The sequence below is a fragment of the Delphinapterus leucas genome, chromosome 6 (assembly GCF_059928025.1).
Source record: "Delphinapterus leucas isolate spDelLeu-1000000601 "Yukka" chromosome 6, BTC_Dleu_Yukka2, whole genome shotgun sequence".
Taxonomy (NCBI): domain Eukaryota; kingdom Metazoa; phylum Chordata; class Mammalia; order Artiodactyla; family Monodontidae; genus Delphinapterus; species Delphinapterus leucas.
Window position 1 is genome coordinate 123111380 of NC_143134.1, and position 16080 is coordinate 123127459.

A 16080-nucleotide genomic window follows, 5' to 3' on the forward strand; every position below is an offset into this window, starting at 1 on the left:
GGCGGGGAGATGGCGGCGGCGCGGGGGCTGGGGCTGCGAGCGGCGGGGCTGGGGTCGCTGCTGCGGGCGGCGGGCACGGGGCCGGTGAGCGGAGCGGGGTGGCCGGGCTGGGGGCGCGCGCCCGGGCTGAACGAGCTCAGCCGGCCCCTCGCGTCTCCGCAGGCCCCGGCCCGCGCCGTCCGGAGGAGCGCCCTTGGGGTCATCTCGCGCCCAGGTGAGGACTCGTCCAGGGATGCCCTCGGCATCTGGGAAAGCCGCCCCGTCCGTCCGTGCCTCCGCTTTGCCGGGGCGCGTGGCGTCACGATAAGCCCGGGAACTGCCGCCCGAGCCTCTGAGTCGGGCCCTGGGTGCGCGCGGGCTCTGGCGGGCGCTGTCGTCCGCGCTGCCGCCGGACACGCTCGTCCCGAGACGTGCCATAACCGCCCCACGGCTCCTCGGGCTGATGCGGGGCCAACCCAGGACGGAAACTGTGTGGGCTCCTAAAGGAAAGCCTAGCTAATCACCACAGTTTGCATGTTGCCTCCAAGGCACAGCAAAGGGTACTTGTCTGTAGAGTGCCGTGCACACTGTAAAGGCACGTCGCAAGCCTGCTCCAGGCCTGCCTTTTTACCATCCTCCAGGCCCGTAATGCTTTCCGTTGATGGGACTCACCCTCTGAGAGCCTAAATGTACTTCCTGTGTTTGTTTTGCCGACCTTAAATTTATGAACGATGAAAAAGAACAGCTGTTCTGAGTTCTGTAAACCACTCTCCAGAGTGTATCACAGTCAGCCTGCGGAGCGCAGTAGCCTGCACCCGTGCACCTTCGTGACAGGGTACATCTCAGCATATTCTTGCACAAAAGGCGAGAGGTGGTTCCATGAGTTACCCAGGGTCATGGTTGGTGGCAGAGCCAGGACTAAGCCCTGGATCTCATTCAGTGGGTGAATGTCCACTGAGTGGGTGTCATGCGCTGGGCACTGGGTTAGGAGCTGGGCTGGACGCATGTGCTGCTGGTGGGCTCCCGACTGCACGTGGTGGCCTGGGCCCTCTTCCTGTATCACGTTCTCTCCGGTAGTCATGGCAGCTTCAAGGAGTTGTCTGCTCCAGTTCTTTGTTCCAGGGCTTCCGGCCCCATGCCCGTGTTGTGACATCTACTAGGGTTGGTCTGGAGGCCCAGCAGGTGTGGCAGCTCTTCAGCCGAAGCAACTGCCGCAAAAACGGAAGACGACTCCTTCCTCCAGTGGTTTCTGCTTCTCATACCTGTGACTGCCTTTGGCCTGGGGACGTGGCAGGTAAAGCCTGACTTCTCGCGCTCCTGGCTCTCAGCCCTTGACTCTGCTGCCACCTGCTCGGGCTTATGCCCTGTGTCCGTAGGTCCAGCGCCGGAAGTGGAAGCTACAGCTGATCGCAGAACTAGAGTCTAGAGTTATGGCCGAGCCCATCCCACTGCCCGCAGAGTGAGTGTGTGAGGCCGCCCCACCCCCCCGGGGCTGGGGCTCAGGTGAGGTCAGCAGTGGGGCCTGGCTGCTGCCACCCTTCCCGACCCTGATGGGAGCCCTCAAAATCAGTGGTCCTGCTAGGCTTCCTGTTGACACCCGACTGCCCTTGTGAAGCTGCCTGACATAACGTACACAGACAGATCTTTGAACCTGGGTTTCGCGCCTTTTCCAGGCCCAGTGTAGCTGAGGGACCCCCGCACAGTGCTGACGGCTTTCTGCAGCAGTAATTCCTAGCTGGAGGGGAGGGCACGCACATGTCAAGTCTGGACATGAGAATGGTACTGTGAGAAAACGCGCAGGCAGTCGACTGCCTTCTCCCCTCATTTAAAAGCACTGTCCTAGGAATTCCCTGGTGGTCCAGTGGTTAGAACCCCAGGCTTCCACCGCAGGGGGCCCTGGTTCCATCCCTGGTCAGGGAACTGAGATCCCACAAGCTGTGCGGCACAGCCAAAAAAAAGGCACTGTCCTAAGAGTGCCAGCTAAAATCACAAAGCTTTCCAGACAGAGGAGCAAACAAGTGGGTCACATTCGGCTTGCAGACGACGGTTTTGGCCCACGTATTTTATCGTGTTCACACGGGAGGCCACAGCTTTAAGCTTTTCTTGAAAACATGGACTGTTGGGCAGCACAGATCCACGTTCCCATGTGGCATCAAAGGGATCAGCTTCCCCCTTTGGAGGGCGCATCACGCAGACCCCACTGTGGCGGTGTGTCCCCTTCTACATTGCTTCTCAGGCCACGGTGGGCTTCGTGGTTTGCAGACCCTTGAGAGGGTCTGTCTTCCTGCCAAACCTTGCTTGGTCTCAGCTCCTCCCCTCTCTTGTAGCCCGATGGAACTGAAGAACCTGGAGTACCGGCCAGTGAAGGTCAGGGGGCACTTTGACCACTCTAAAGAGCTGTACATGATGCCACGGACCCTGGTGGACCCGGCCCGGGAGGCCCGGGAGGCCGGCCGGCTCTCGGCGGCGGCTGGGAGTGGTGCCTACGTGGTCACTCCCTTCCACTGCACTGCCCTGGGGTGAGTGGGACGCGGGGGAGCTGACCGGCCTGGCAGATGCGGTCCTTCCCATCTCCTTCATTCTCAGCCCCCAGCCCTGGGGAATCCAAGAAACCCAGATAAGCTCGACTCCTTGGGAGTTTGAAATGTGTAATTCTGACATTATTAAGCCAATTGACTTATGACTGAACAACGCCTGCCTGTTGAGCTCTGCAGGAAGGAGAGGTGAACAAAACAGGCTCTGGAGAAGCCGTCCATGCATGGCGCACACGTTTACCGCTTAGGGTGCAGCCTGAGGGGCCGGCAGAGGAACTCACGAGAAAGGAACCCCCAGCCCTGCAGGGGGGGAGTCGACTCGAGGAAGGCTTCCCTGGGCTCTTTGGGTCAAATAGTGAGTGAGGAGATGGGCGGAGTATCCCAGGGGAAGGTGACATGTACACGTTGGGGGCTCTGCAAGTGCAAGACCGGTAAGTAGAGCAGCTTCCCAACGGTAACATACAAATGAAACCCCAGGTCCCTTGTCAGCCCCCAGCTTTCTGGTTTTAGGTCTGGGATGGGCCCCGACGCTGCGGCTCGGGGACGCCCCTGGTTAGGATGGGAGATTGTGAGCAGACACGCGAGGCAGCAGTTGGAGGCGGCGGGGCGTGTGCGGCAGGTGGAGCACACAGCAAGCAGAGGCTGCCGCTGCTGGTGACGGCGGCGGTGGCGCAGAGGCCGTGAACCTACAGCACTCAGGGTCGCAGGCACCCCTCCCCCGCTCCAGCTAGCTCTACTAACCCGTAAACCCTTACCCGTGGTCCGGGAGGGAGGTGCCAGAGTGACCATTAGTGACCACCTTTATTCAAAAACCATCCCCTACCTGAAACAGCACGCTCTTACTACTCTAGAGTCACCATCCTGGTAAACAGAGGGTTTGTGCCCAGGAAGAAAGTGAATCCAGATACGCGGCGCAAAGGCCAGGTAAGGGGCGTGAACCCGTTCCCCTGTAGGAACCAATGCAGGCTCCATGCAGGGCCCCACAGAGCATCTCACACCTTCCTGGGCAGGTTGAGGGAGAAGTGGACCTAGTCGGGATGGTGAGGCTGTCGGAGACCAGGAAGCCCTTTGTTCCCGAGAATAATCCCGCAAGGAACCACTGGCATTACCGGGACCTGGAGGCCATGGCCCGGCTCACAGGCGCGGAGCCCATCTTCATAGATGCCGACTTCAGTACGTCGTGAGCAGGCCCTGTTCTAGCTTCCTCTTGACCCTGGACAGCTCCCCGGCACTTCCGCCCCAGCGCTCGTCTTGGTGGAGCGGGAGTGTGCTTGACAGGCGCTAAGAGGAGGGCGACACGAGGGGGCTGGCTGACTGGCCACTAAGTGCCAAGCAGCTGGTAGCACAGGCCCCGGTGAGGACACAGCCCACTGTCCCCGCAGAGAGCACAGTCCCTGGAGGACCCATTGGAGGGCAGACCAGAGTGGCCCTGAGGAATGAGCATATGCAGTACATCATCACCTGGTGAGCCCGGGCTCCGCCCACTCCTGCTCGCCCCACCCTCCCTTCAGCCCCGACAGCGCTCACTTTCTTTCAACCCAAGGTACGGACTCTGCGCGGCCACCTCGTACCTGTGGTTTAAGAAATTCCTAAGCCGGACTCCTGGTGTGTGAGGAGGCTGGCGGATGTAGCCCAGTCCCTGAACAGCTGAAGCCATTTCAAGAGACTCGACTTTAGGCTGATAACGTGTTACTGGTATAAATAAATCTCGACACCGCATGTGTACCGCCTTCCTTCCACCCAAATGAACTAGTCGATCTAAGATCCGGGCTTGGTTCAGTGTATTCAAGGTATCAAGTACCGCTTGGCCTTTTCAAAACTGGACCAACACACAAGTGCTGCCCTATGAGGGATAAGGACGCAGGGTTCACTTGCCACTGCCCCAACCTTTTAGCCCAAAATGCCCAACACTGGCTGAAGAAGAGGTTTTTTATTATTATTTTTATGTACAGAAAAATCAATAGTGTACGCTTAGCCCAGTTTGGTGGCCAGTTCTTTGGCCTTTGCCTTTTCCAGCTTGGCGATGCGAGCCACTGATTTGGGACCCAGGATGTTGCCTCCCCAGTGACGGCGGATCTGTAACAAGAAGACAGGCAGTCAGCTCGGCGGGTCATTTCACGCATTCTATTGGGTTGTTCCAAGTTGACTGGCAAATACAACTGCTCAGAAAGAGCCGAGAGCCAGGCAGTTTCTGACTAAGACGCAGCTTTTACCAGAAGACAGTATTCTGTGTGAGTGTGCTACCTACCTCATCGTATCTGTCGTTGTAATTGGTCCTGATGGCTTCCACCAGCTTAGCCAGAGCACCTTTGTCTTCCCTAACAAGGCAGAGGGGAAAATGGGGGTCATTGGCCTCTCAGTTACCCTTCCAGAAGGCAGCAGCGACTCCCTTTTTAGCTCCAACACAAACCTCCTGCCTCAGACGACAACATGACAACATGGTTTATTCAGGTGAAGAAATTCATAACCATCATCGGCAGAAGTTCAGAAAAAAGTATTTTTTTTGCGGCACGCGGGCCTCTGCTGCGGCCTCTCCCGCTGCGGAGCACAGGCTCCGGACGCGCAGGCTCAGCGGCCATGGCTCACGGGCCCAGCCGCTCCGCGGCATGTGGGATCCTCCCGGACCGGGGCACGAACCCGCGTCCCCTGCGTCGGCAGGCGGACTCTCAACCACTGCGCCACCAGGGAAGCCCGAAAAAAGTATTTTAAGGTTGGTCTTTAAGCTAAGATCCCGAGAAATTAAGCAAACTTGGGGGTGGGGGAAGGCTGTCCCCTAGTGATTCTTGGGAATTCTGGGCTACACTGCACACTTACGAGTTGACTTGTGTGAAGGCCACGGTGGTGCAGGTCTTCCTGTGGACCAGACGCCCCAGCCTAGCCTTGCCCTTGATGATGCAGTAGGGAACCCCCATCTTACGGCACAGGGCAGGCAGGAAAACCACCAGCTGGAAGACAGCGTTAGCTCTAGAGAGTATCTTGAGCAAAAGCAGTAACTTAAAAGCTAACGTGGTAGCAATTGCTCAGGGTTAAAAAGCTCCTACACTTGTACTTCAAGGTGTAATTCAGTGAGAGTGTCACATCATTGCAACAGCCACGAGATGGCTCCTGTCAGGACTCCTTAGACGGAAAGCTGACAGTGCTCTCCACCCTGCTAGGGCCTCTGCCAGACCGAGTATTTAGCTTTGAGCTGTCTTCCTGGTACAAACAAGGACCCAACCAATCTCAGTCCAGCAGTCAACGCTTGAGAACAAGTCACACATACCTCGATGGGATCCACGTCATGTGCGATTACCACCAGCTGAGCCTTCTTGTTCTCCACCAAGGTGGTGACAGTATTAACCCCTAGAACATACAAGCAGTCTGTGTGGCAGAGGGGTGGGGCTTCTGGGCACAACAGCACTTGCACCGGGGGCCCCGCCATGACTCAGGGTTAAAAAGCTCGGATTTTACTCTTCACAGCGATTCCAGGTGAAGAAGTTCATGCATCATCGCCAAGAGCCTGCCCCACCATTCAGCCTCTTCAAGGAGGGGCCCACTCACCTGCTCGGAGGACAGGTGGCCTCTTGGTGGGGACATCCCCTTTGCCCGCAGCTTTCTTCTCAGCTCGGGCCAGCAACCTCTGCTTCTTCACTTGCTTTGTCTCTGGTCTGTACTTGTGGGCCAGCTTAAGCAGTTGAGTAGCTGAAAAAAAACTGCCAGTCAAGTCGGTAGTTTAAAAGATTACATCACTTAACCGTATAAATGCTAGGTCACTGTCCTGAATACAACTGCACTTCAAGAGACCTCAGATCGTATACGTTATCTCTTCAGTATATCACGTTCTGGACACTAGACAAGGAATCCTACGTTTTAATAAACTAACGTACTGAAGATACCCACGGCCCCTTTACAGGCCTCAGCTCTACCAGTGTCCCAGTAAAGGTGGCAACCGTGCCCAAGAAATCCCTTCCCCACGCTGCGCTTCTGCCACAGGACCTCACCTGTTTGGCGGTCCAAGGCCTGGGTGAATTGGTTAATGGCGGGAGGTACTTTCAGCCGCTTATAGAGGATAGCCCTTTGCCGCTGCAGGCGGATGTAGCGGGGCCATTTGACAAAGCGGGTGAGGTCCCTTTTGGGCTGGATGTCCTGTCCTGAGAAGTAAAGGGCAACACTGTGAGGCTCAAACTCCCCGTCCAGTTCGTGTTTAGGGCCACTCAGAAGGGCGTAGGTGCATCAGCGATCTCGGTGCTTTCAAGTGGCATCACCACGTCTCAGCAAACATTCTTTTGCATCACCTGCACGCCAACACCTAGGATCACAGGGGACACTAGCGACACCTCTCCTCATTCAACAAGCAGCCAAGGCGCATGTCAGTACCGCAGTCCCACCGCCTCCGCTCTGGCAGAGCTGGTTTCGTGACGGCCCAGCTGAATCCCAAGGCCAGTATCTGGGCTCCACACTGCCACACGCTCAGGCCCTTACAGCGCGGCCACGAAGGATGCGCCGTCACTGCCCCCTCTCAGAGGGAGAGATTAAGAGCCGAGCCGGGTTACAGCTAGAAAGCGGCGAAAACGCGAGAATCCCCATCCAGGTAGCCTCGACTCCAAACTCACTGAATTCTAGCAAGGCCAAAACATAACCTTCTGTTCAACCAGCCGCTTTTCTTCGTTGGGGGATACCATTTAAACAGCCGCTTTCAACATTTCCCGTCTCTTACTCACCAATGCCAAAATTCTTGGGCCTTTTCTCGAACAAGGGGTTGACCACCTTCTTCGCCTCCTGCTTCTTCACCACAGCAGGGGCCGGGGCCACCTTCTTACCCTTGGCCTTCTTTCCCTTCGGCTGGGCAAAAGGAAACACCCAGTTCAACCGCCGCCTCCCCAACAGTCTCTCTTAAGAGGGGTGGGTCCCGAGCCGGCCCCCAGCATCCCCGTGAGCAAACCGGGCCCCAGCCGCAGGCGCCGCGGGCCCAGGGACCGCCCCCCCGCTCGTGCATCAGCGATCTCGGTGGTTAGAGACGTCCTCACCGCCACTCAGATAGCAAATATTCTTTCACATCACCTGCACGAGCCTCAACCGCCCCGCGGCCCCTTTCGGAGCGCGGCAGGCTCCAAACAGCAGAGGCAAAGACTGAAAACCCCCTGCCCAAGACCCCAGGCGGCCCCCGGGACGGAAGAGCCCCCGGGGCGCTGGAGCGCCTCGGCCCCGTCAGCCACGAGCCCCGCATGGCGGCGCTGCGCACCCCGGATCCTCCTCCTCCCCAGGCCCGGCTGCCGAGGAGTCTATGCGGCCCCAGTGCCTCGAAGCGAGGCCCCGCGGGGCTCCTCTCGCGCTGGGTCGTGGAGGGATCCCTGCGCGGTCACGCCTCGAGAAGGATGGCAGCGGATAGAGCCCGGATCCGAAAGCCAGCATCGCCGGCACCAAGCACACTCACCATCTTGAACGGTTGGCGGAGAAAGAAAGGAAAGGGAATTGTGGGTAATATGTATGCGACCTCGGAGATCGCGAGAACTAAAGCCTGTACGGGATTTCGGATTTAAAGCGACAGAACTTTCTTCCGCCCGGCGGGCGGCGCCTAGAGCCGGACGACGGGTCTGAGCTGCTTGGAAAGGGACGCGGAGAGGCGCCGGGGAGCCGGGACTTCTCCGGAAGGGCGCGCGCTCGTCCCCAGCCCGCCCTGGCCAGGTACCCGCCGGTCCCCGGCTCTGCGGACCAGGTGTGGGCGTTGGGGCGGCGTGGCGGCGGTGTCGGCGATCTTCTCGTGCGATTTACTCCAAAGTGGCTTAAGAACCGCGAGTTCGGTCGGGGGGCCACCCGGGCCGGAGCACGCGCAGCCCGGAGGCACCTGGCGCGGGGCGGGAGGGTGGTCCCAGCAGAGACCCCGGAGCTCAGGAGCCCAAGAGGTCCCGTGGTGCGGCCCCCGGGGGTCCCGGCGTGGAGACGAGGGCGGCGGATTGGGGGTGAAGGCCAAGTGCGTTTGGAGGAGGTGGGGTAGGATCCGAGCGGCTCCTCGGGTGAGGAGTAGGGCAGAAGTGCTGGCGGGGAAGCGGCTGGCCAGGGCAGGTGGGGGACGTGCGTGGGCCTGGCCTCTGAGAAGGCTGCGCCGGAGCCCATCAGGGTGTCGTCGGGGTTCCGGGGAAGGGGCGCGGGCCGGAGGAGACGCCGCAGTGCACTGTGTGCGGATGCTTGGACGAGTGTGTTTGGCAGACAGGGAATCCCCGGAGAGCTGCGGGTCCTGCCGAGGCGGGGGCCTGGAGGGTGGGAGGCTGGGGTTCGCTCGCTCACACCAGACTCTGGGCCCCAGGTGCCCCCTGTCTTTGCCCGAGGCCCCGCCATGGCCCAGCAGAGAGCCCTGCCGCAAAGCAAGGAGACGCTGCTGCAGTCTTACAACAAGCGGCTCAAGGATGATGTCAAGTCCATCATGGACAACTTCACTGAGATCATCAAGACCGCCAAGGTGGGTGGGGGCCGCCGGTCTGCTGCCCCTTCTGAGACCAAGGGAAGTAGCAGGGTCTAGAGATTGTGGACAGTGGTGAACGGAGCCAGGGTGTCTGCTTGCAACAGCATCCACTCAACATGGCTGCTCCGGGCCAGGTGATGGCGATATACCAGGGAACCCTTGTCCCCATGGGGAGAACATTTGGGAGAGCCGCAAGGGGACTGACAATAACAAACAGGTCAACAGATAAATAAACTGGCCAATTACAGGTCCTGGTGAGGCAGTTGTAGGGGACTCCAGTCACATTGCCGGGATCCAACGTCCAGCATCACTTACTAGCAGCAAGGGCTTGGATGAGGTCTTGACTTCTCAGTGCCTCAGTTTCCCCTGCATCGTAGGGTCCTTGTGATGACTGGAGGAGTTTATCTGTGTAAAGCGGTTACCATGGGGATTATTGCGAGCGCACGCGGTCAGGGAGAGAAGCCGGGGAAGGCCTCCCAGGTGGGTAGAGTGGTCAGTGTCTGGTTCCGGTCAGGCAAGCCCGCTGACCGGATTGGGGCAGGATCTTTGCATGACCGCTGCAGACCTGTAAGGCTTGTTTGAGCATTGAGAGTGACGATGAAAGCTAGAGTTTATTTAGTGCTCACCACGTGTCAGGCCAAGCCGAGAGGGCCCTTTGTGTCCCGTCCCATTTAATCTTCACAAGAACTCTACGGGGCAGGTACCATTGTTGTCCTCTCCCTTTTCACAGGGGGAAACTGAGGCTCAGGTTTACCAACCTGCCCAAAGTCATTCTGCTCATAACTGGCAGGGCTGGGATTTGAACCCGGGAAGTCTGGCTCCTAACCGCCTAGGGTGCCCTGACCCCTGCCCGGACCCTGGCCTGGTGGGTGGGTTGGGACAGTTAGCAGCCTAACAGGCGACGGGCGGGGCAGGACTCCTGGCTCCGCCATTTACTGCCTGAGACACCTTGAGTGTGCTCAGGTCTGTCCCGGCCTCAGGTTTCCCCGCCTGTAAACCAGGGATGGCGGTCCAGGCTTCTGTGAGTTTCCTAAGGTGATGGTCAAGTGCCTAACACAGTGCCTGGCGCCCAGGAAGTACCCGGCAAACGGTCACTTGAAAAAACACATTGTCGTTTTATTGATCCATTTAGCAGGTCAGTGAGCACCTGAGCTAGGGACGCCGTCTGTGCTGAACAGGACTCCATACCCCAAAAAAGACAGGATCAACACCTCCCCGCACCTGGCACAGCGGCTGGTGTAGTTAGGCATCCGCTGGTCCTGGTGAAGGTGCCTGTCATCTCCTTAGAACAGAGCTAGAGGGGGTGACGGTGCACGCGGCCCGAGGTCTGGTTGGCAGCGCCCAGTGCGCAGAGGGCACGATAGGCCACAGGGTGTGGCGAGTGCGGTCATGCCGCCACTGCCAGGTGCCTGAGGGCCGGGGCGCCTGCCCATTCTAGGCTTTCTTGTTTGCCCTCCAGATTGAGGACGAGACGCAGGTGTCGAGGGCCACTCAGGGTGAGCAGGATAATTACGAGATGCACGTGCGAGCCGCCAACATCGTGAGTCACCAGGTGGAGGGGACAGCCCGGGCTCCAGGAACCTTGTGGTCCCCACTGGGGTTCCCTGGGTGGGGGGCAAACCACTTCTCAGGAGACTCCGCTCGAGAGGAGGGCTGTCCACGGCAGCCGCGTAAGGGGCTGGCAGGTAGCCGGCCACGGCCATCCTGTCGAGTGCTGGGCGGTGGTTGGAAAGAGGTCACCCCTTCCTCGCTGAAGGTTCTTTACAAGTGCGGGAAGCAAATGGCCAGATGAAACGGGACGTGCATTTTGATCCCTTTCGATGTCACAGAACAAGCAGGGCAACCAAGTATTTCCATAGGTCTGTGCCCCCGGATGAAAATGCACAGGACAAGGTCCTAAAGGAATCCCCCCCCACAACTGGCAGATGTGCTGCACCTGAGGAAGAGCAGGGCAGGAGGTTGAATGGGGTGGTAGTTGGATCTGGGGTTCGAGGTTTTGAGAAGCAGAATGTGTGCTTGAATAGCACGTGAGCTTGGTGATCGTATCAGCAGGAGCAGAAGGCAGAGGCCAGGGGCGCATGGGGACTGGGGGGCTGACGGCACCTGCCTTGGTGCCAGGGACCCTGCCTCCCCTCCCCTGCCCTCCCCCCTCCCCTGCCCTCCCTCTCCCCTCCCCTCCCTCTCCCCTCCCCTCCCTCTCCCCTCCCCTCCCTCTCCCCTCCCCTCCCCCTCCCCTCCCCCTCCCTCTCCCCTCCCCCTCCCTCCCCTCCCCCGTCCCCTCCCTCGTCCCCTCCCCTCCCTCCCCCTCACCTCCCCCGTCTCCTCCCCCGTCCCCTCCCCTCCCTCCCCCTCCCCTCCCCCCGTCCCCTGTAGCTTATGCTCTAGTTTCCTCACTTCTCACAATGACCCTGTGTTAGTGCCGCGGTCCCACTTGGCAGGTGAGGCAGCTGAGGCCATTGCTTATCCCGCGCCAGGCACAGGGAGGCGGGCTGCTGTCGGTCCCTCACTGCGCTGCCCCGCCCGCATCCGCGTAGGTCCGAGCCGGTGAGTCCCTGATGAGGCTGGTGTCCGACCTCAAGCAGCTCCTCATCCTCAGCGACTTCCGGGCGGTGAGTGAGGCCATCGATGAGCGCAGCCAGCAGCTGCGGGCCCTGCAGGAGGGGTGTGACCGGAAGCTCATCGCCCTGCGGGACGAGGTCTCCACAGACCTCTACGAGCTGGAGGAGGAGTACTACTCGTCCAGGTACAAATAGGGCTGGACCCCGTGCACAGCGGACCTGTGGACCTGGGCCCGGCCAGCGGGGGGGGCCCAGCCCCACCTGGCAGCCCGAAGGTCCCGTTCTTCCAAACCCTTCCCGGTCTTGGCGACAGAGCCCTTTGCCTGGGTTTCAGAGGAGACCTCATGGTCAGAGCGTCTGATCTACAGACAACCTACGCCGTCGACCGGGGCCCGGGCATCGGGATGAAAATCACAGAGCCGCAAGGGTTGGGAGGGCCAAGCCAGCATTTCTGTCTGGGGGCTTGTCTGTCCCTGTTAGCTGTCTAAGCAATACCTAAACATTCCAGCCAAGGCGGGGCTCGCTCTCTTGGCCACCCAGGCTCATGTCCAGGACTCCAGTGCTTGCCCAGGGATGTAGTTCCATACGGGGGTCACTGAATACCCACCGTGTGTGTCAGGGGTGGGGGTTTCTGGGAAGGAGGAGGAGAAAACCCAAGCAGAGGATGGCCTTGAAAGCCAGGCCTGGGAACTTGGACCACTGAGCCCCCATTCAGCTCAGCCTTGTTCACAGACCACAGCCCTCCTACATGCCAGGCCCATGCTGAGCCCCAGGGATACAGCAGGAGCAAGACCTGTCACCCCAGCCCTCGTGTGGCCGCTTAGAATCCTGAGACCTGAGGCGGTTTGACCTGGAGGGGGCCTCAGAAATCAGAGTCCAGGTGTAATTTACATTTGGGGAAACTGAGGCTGGAGAGATCCCACATCTCTGTCCCCATTAGCTTGGAAAGATTGACACTCGGTCCAGCAGACACGGAGTCCACACCCCCTCTCGCCCTTGCCTGACAAATGTGTCCTTCCTGTCATGGATTTTCAGCGCTCCTTTCTGTCCCGTGGCAGCCATGCTGGGGCCACAGACGCCCAGAGCCAGTGATCTGGGGCTTGGTTTCACTGCGCTGGACTCAGTGCCACCCCTCATGGTCCCCGCCCATCTTGGCCTTTGCGGGAAGGGACAGAGTGTCACTGCCCAGAGGGAGCGGTCTAGCCTCTTCCAGAGGGTTCTGGGGCCTTCTCTAGTCCCTGATACCCACGGCTCAGCAGACACGCGGCAGGTGCCTCCTACATACCAGGCCTTCAGAGAGGGGTCCCAAGTGGGTCCCTGGGGGGTTTCAGACCCTGCTGGGGACGTTGCTCACAGCCCTGCTTGTCCCCTATGTCCCCGTGTTTGTCCCCTTGCTGCCCCCAAGGGCCAAGCCCCTGGACTGAGCAGCTGCAGGCCAGCAATGCAGCGCTGCCTCTTGAGGCTGAGGGCCAGAGGGGCAGGGCCGCAGGGGAACCCAGGGGCTCTGAGAGCCAGGCTCCTCGCGTCCTGGCTCTGGGCCCGGCAGTCTCTGGTTCACCCAGAGGGGTTTCTGGTCCGGCCTGGGGTCCCTTCCCGCTGTTCCCGTTGCCTCGAGAGGCTGAGTTCCTCTCTCGTCTGTAAATGCCTGTAAGTGGCTGGGGCTCGGCTGAGGCTGGGCCCGCGGGCTGTCAGCGCCTCCCTGCTTGGCCCCCAACCCCGGCCACCAGCGCTCAGCCCGTCCTCCCTCCTCCCCGTGCGTCCCGGCTGCTTGCACCCCCATCTCCCCGGCCACCAGCGCTCAGCCCGTCCTCCGTCCTCCCCGTGAGTCCCGGCTGCCTGCACCCCCATCTCCCCGGCCACCAGCGCTCAGCCCGTCCTCCCCGTGTGTCCCGGCTGCCTGCACCCCCATCTCCCCGGCCACCAGCGCTCAGCCCGTCCCCCGTCCTCCCTGTGCGTCCCGGCTGCCTGCACCCCCATCTACCCGGCCATCAGCGCTCAGCCCGTCCCTCGTCTTCCCTGTGCGTCCCGGCTGCCTGCACCCCCATCTCCCCGGCCACCAGCGCTCAGCCCATCCCCTGTCCTCCCTGTGCGTCCCGGCTGCCTGCACCCCCATCTCCTGCACCCCCATCTCTACGCTCACTCCCCTGCTTTCTGCTCACGACTTGCTCTTTCTCGGCCTCTTGCCCTCCACTCTCCTTGAGACTCCGCTCTGTGTCCAGGATGGTTTCTGAGACTGAACGCCGAGGGCAGGAGTAAGGGAGGGAGCGAGAGGCAGGGCAGGATTCGGGAGAAAGCCATGGAGACGAGTGTGGGAACGGGACATGCTCTAGTCGCCCCCTTGACAGCCTTCACGAGCCGTGCCCTTCACCTGCGTCCTCGCCCTGAGAGGCCGGCCCTGCTGTCCCCTTATTAGAGACAGGAGACTAAGTTCGAGGGGCCGGGGGCCTGTTTGAGGTCACACAGAACACCAGGGCCTCTGCTCCTAACTGCCACCCCATTGAGGCTGAGTCCCAGCCAGGGCCAGACCCAGAAGGACGACAGGCTCTCTGCCCTCAGGGGCCTTGGGACCGAGGAGGCCATAGCGAGCTCTGGACGCTGGTTCCTGCAGCTGGTGGGAGCGTGTGGCTAGGCTGGCAGCTCCCTGCGGGAGGAGGGCAGCTGGAGCCAGGACAGGAGGTGGCGGCAGGGACCAGGAACGCCACTTGGCAGGAGGGACACCGGTTGGTCAGTGGAAGGGACCAGCCGAGGTCACAGCCTGCTGGTGGCTGGTCCCAGAAGGTGCCCTTTCGGATTCTCCGGAGGACCCGGAAGCAGGGGCAGCCGCCCGCGCCTCGCCCTCAGCCGGGCCGCTTGACGGAGGGGCCAGCACCGAGGAGAGGAGGGGAAGGCCGGCCTGGGGTGTGGTCTGTTTCCTTAACTCTGCTTCTGTCTCGCTTTCCCTCCCTGGCTTCCCTCACTGCCTGCTCCTGTCTCTCCCTGGGTTTCTGGTGGTGGAAAAGCTCAAGTCTTTGCGAAGCTAATGATCTGCCTCTGTGTGAAGCTTACTGGAGGCTGGACCTCGACACAGACTCCGCCGACGGCCTCTCAGTCCCTCTGCCGGCGTCCCCGGAGCCCAGTGCTGGCCCCCTGCAGGCTGCAGCCCCTGCCCACTCCCACGCCGGTGGCCCCGGCCCCGCAGAGCACGCCTGAGCCTCCCAGGGCTCCTCTCCCCGGGCCCCTAGACCTTAGGAATGAAGTGCAGTGTTCCCCTCTGGGCCCACCACAGCCTCAGCTCCCTTCAGCCTTGGGGCCCACTTGGGGAGCTGCCGTGGCCTCTTTCGGAACCGTGTCAGCCCAGGGACAGCCCACCTAGGAGTGTTGGGGGAAAGCAAATACCCCCAGCCATGCCAGGGGGGCCCATCCTTCCTCTTGTCACCTTTTATTTGCTACCTTCCTGGCTGGCTGGAAGGAAGTTTCCAGGATAGTTTGTCCCGTTGAGGACCTAACGGCGGGGCAGGGAGGATGCCCAGCCTTGGGAGACCTGACCTGAGCGTGATGTTTACAATGGAGGACGCAAGTGCTCAGAGTGGACAGTACTAGCCAAGGCCAGGCCCCCATGCAGAGCTCTGCCCGCTACCTTGCCCTGAGGCTCCCTGCGCTAGCTGACTGCCCCTGCAGGGCTGTGGGGAAAGGGGGCTGCCCACTCTTGCAGAAGTCAGGCAGGGTCCTTCCTAATTCCGCTGCTGCACACGTTTTGGTTCTTTTTGTGATGAGGCTGTTGAATAAAGCCAGCTCCACCCTTTTGCTTTGGTCGGTTCCTTTTCTTGCTCAGCCCCAATCAGTTTTGGACCACCCTTGGTCTCGGTGGCTGTCGGAAAACAGCCCCTGGGCTCTGCCTGGACAACATTGGGCTCCAGGTCAGCCTTCTCACGGGGGCTCTGGGCAAGCAGGGGTTTTGTCAGCTCGGAGTCATGGCTGCATTTCCATTGCCTAGAAAGAGCTGTCTAGGACCTAGAAGGGCCCTAATGTTTGGTGAATGCATGAAAAGCTGCCATTATTGCATACCACGTGGCCTAGGCGGCGTGCGTCTGGTTGCACCCCGAGTCGGTGCTCGCTATTGGCATCTCAGGGAGGGGCGACCACGGGCTTGCAAGGGGTTGTAGTGCTGTGCTCATGTCATGGAGCTGGGAAGTGAAGTGGGAGGTTCAGGACTCAACCCAGGTGGAACGCTAGGCGCAGTGCCTGGAGCCAGGCTCACCTGAGAAGCGGGGGGCGGGTGTCACCCCAGAAGAGCCGGGACATCAATCCCAAGCCCTGTCACCGGCGTGCTTTATCTCCCTCCCAGAGGGAGATCACCGTCCCAGTGTACAGAGGACATGCCAACCCACGACCCGCCACGTCACTCTGAATTTATTAGCAATCACCACTGAAACATAAACTCGATGAGGACGCTGCTGTGTTTTCTTCAACGCTTGTACCCCGGGGCCTTGGAACCTGCCCGGCGCGCAGTCCTTTCTGAACGAACGCGATCTCGCCAGCTTCCACTTGGGGTCTGAGTCCCCAGAGAACTAAATTCCTGCGGATCTGTTCC

General features: G+C 60.4%; 3 protein-coding genes and 5 non-coding genes across 12 annotated transcripts; 2 read left to right on the top strand and 6 right to left on the bottom strand.

Annotated features, from left to right (window-relative positions):
• The first annotated feature begins 8 nt into the window (after window positions 1-8).
• On the top strand, window positions 9-4232 carry SURF1 (SURF1 cytochrome c oxidase assembly factor). 3 transcript variants are annotated; one of them, XM_089913995.1, is made up of 8 exons: window positions 9-214; window positions 1140-1273; window positions 1356-1438; window positions 2307-2498; window positions 3365-3437; window positions 3524-3693; window positions 3896-3977; window positions 4057-4232. In XM_089913995.1, exons 1-7 carry the CDS (start codon window positions 10-12, stop codon window positions 3951-3953), a joined length of 915 nt encoding a protein of 304 aa, XP_089770121.1. In that variant the 5' UTR covers window position 9; the 3' UTR covers window positions 3954-3977; window positions 4057-4232. The 3 variants fall into 3 exon arrangements, with proteins under 3 accessions (XP_089770121.1, XP_089770120.1, XP_022433962.1); XM_089913994.1 differs by having other exon boundaries at window positions 3524-3686; XM_022578254.3 differs by lacking the exons at window positions 9-214; window positions 1140-1273; window positions 1356-1438 and adding an exon at window positions 1647-1758 and having other exon boundaries at window positions 3524-3686.
• A 196-nt stretch (window positions 4233-4428) lies between these two features.
• RPL7A (ribosomal protein L7a) lies at window positions 4429-8828 on the bottom strand. The gene is made up of 9 exons (XM_089912662.1): window positions 8017-8828; window positions 7735-7852; window positions 7214-7334; window positions 6494-6643; window positions 6054-6194; window positions 5776-5855; window positions 5328-5458; window positions 4762-4831; window positions 4429-4589 (listed from the first exon to the last, which is right to left on the bottom strand). The coding sequence occupies exons 1-9, from the start codon at window positions 8826-8828 to the stop codon at window positions 4485-4487; spliced, it is 1728 nt and encodes a 575-aa protein (XP_089768788.1). The 3' UTR covers window positions 4429-4484.
• On the bottom strand, window positions 4926-4993 carry LOC115802737 (small nucleolar RNA SNORD36). The gene has a single exon (XR_004023268.1). It is a non-coding gene; the product is annotated as a small nucleolar RNA SNORD36 (small nucleolar RNA).
• On the bottom strand, window positions 5529-5601 carry LOC115802736 (small nucleolar RNA SNORD36). The gene has a single exon (XR_004023267.1). It is a non-coding gene; the product is annotated as a small nucleolar RNA SNORD36 (small nucleolar RNA).
• Window positions 5933-6007, bottom strand: LOC115802735 (small nucleolar RNA SNORD36). The gene has a single exon (XR_004023266.1). It is a non-coding gene; the product is annotated as a small nucleolar RNA SNORD36 (small nucleolar RNA).
• On the bottom strand, window positions 6722-6792 carry LOC115802740 (small nucleolar RNA SNORD24). Its single transcript, XR_004023270.1, has one exon. It is a non-coding gene; the product is annotated as a small nucleolar RNA SNORD24 (small nucleolar RNA).
• Window positions 7484-7558, bottom strand: LOC115802739 (small nucleolar RNA SNORD24). The gene has a single exon (XR_004023269.1). It is a non-coding gene; the product is annotated as a small nucleolar RNA SNORD24 (small nucleolar RNA).
• MED22 (mediator complex subunit 22) lies at window positions 8054-15291 on the top strand. 3 transcript variants are annotated; one of them, XM_089913997.1, is made up of 5 exons: window positions 8055-8177; window positions 8797-8949; window positions 10412-10492; window positions 11487-11695; window positions 14510-15291. In XM_089913997.1, exons 2-5 carry the CDS (start codon window positions 8827-8829, stop codon window positions 14697-14699), a joined length of 603 nt encoding a protein of 200 aa, XP_089770123.1. In that variant the 5' UTR covers window positions 8055-8177; window positions 8797-8826; the 3' UTR covers window positions 14700-15291. The 3 variants fall into 3 exon arrangements, with proteins under 3 accessions (XP_089770125.1, XP_089770123.1, XP_089770124.1); XM_089913998.1 differs by having other exon boundaries at window positions 8066-8208; XM_089913999.1 differs by having other exon boundaries at window positions 8054-8177; window positions 11487-14627.
• The last annotated feature ends 789 nt before the right edge of the window (window positions 15292-16080 follow it).

Coding starts and splice junctions, on each gene's coding strand:
- SURF1 (XM_089913994.1), top strand. CDS start 10: ATGGCGGCGGCGCGGGGGCTGGGGCTGCGAGCGGCGGGGCTGGGGTCG. Junction 215..1,139: donor TGGGGTCATCTCGCGCCCAG/GTGAGGACTCGT, acceptor GACATCTACTAG/GGTTGGTCTGGAGGCCCAGC. Junction 1,439..2,306: donor CCCATCCCACTGCCCGCAGA/GTGAGTGTGTGA, acceptor CCTCTCTTGTAG/CCCGATGGAACTGAAGAACC.
- MED22 (XM_089913997.1), top strand. CDS start 8,827: ATGGCCCAGCAGAGAGCCCTGCCGCAAAGCAAGGAGACGCTGCTGCAG. Junction 10,493..11,486: donor ACGTGCGAGCCGCCAACATC/GTGAGTCACCAG, acceptor GCATCCGCGTAG/GTCCGAGCCGGTGAGTCCCT. Junction 11,696..14,509: donor GAGGAGTACTACTCGTCCAG/GTACAAATAGGG, acceptor GTGGTGGAAAAG/CTCAAGTCTTTGCGAAGCTA.
- RPL7A (XM_089912662.1), bottom strand. CDS start 8,828: ATGGCGGGGCCTCGGGCAAAGACAGGGGGCACCTGGGGCCCAGAGTCT. Junction 7,853..8,016: donor CGCTTTAAATCCGAAATCCC/GTACAGGCTTTA, acceptor TCTCGAGGCGTG/ACCGCGCAGGGATCCCTCCA. Junction 5,459..5,775: donor ATGACGTGGATCCCATCGAG/GTATGTGTGACT, acceptor GCTGTCTTCCAG/CTGGTGGTTTTCCTGCCTGC.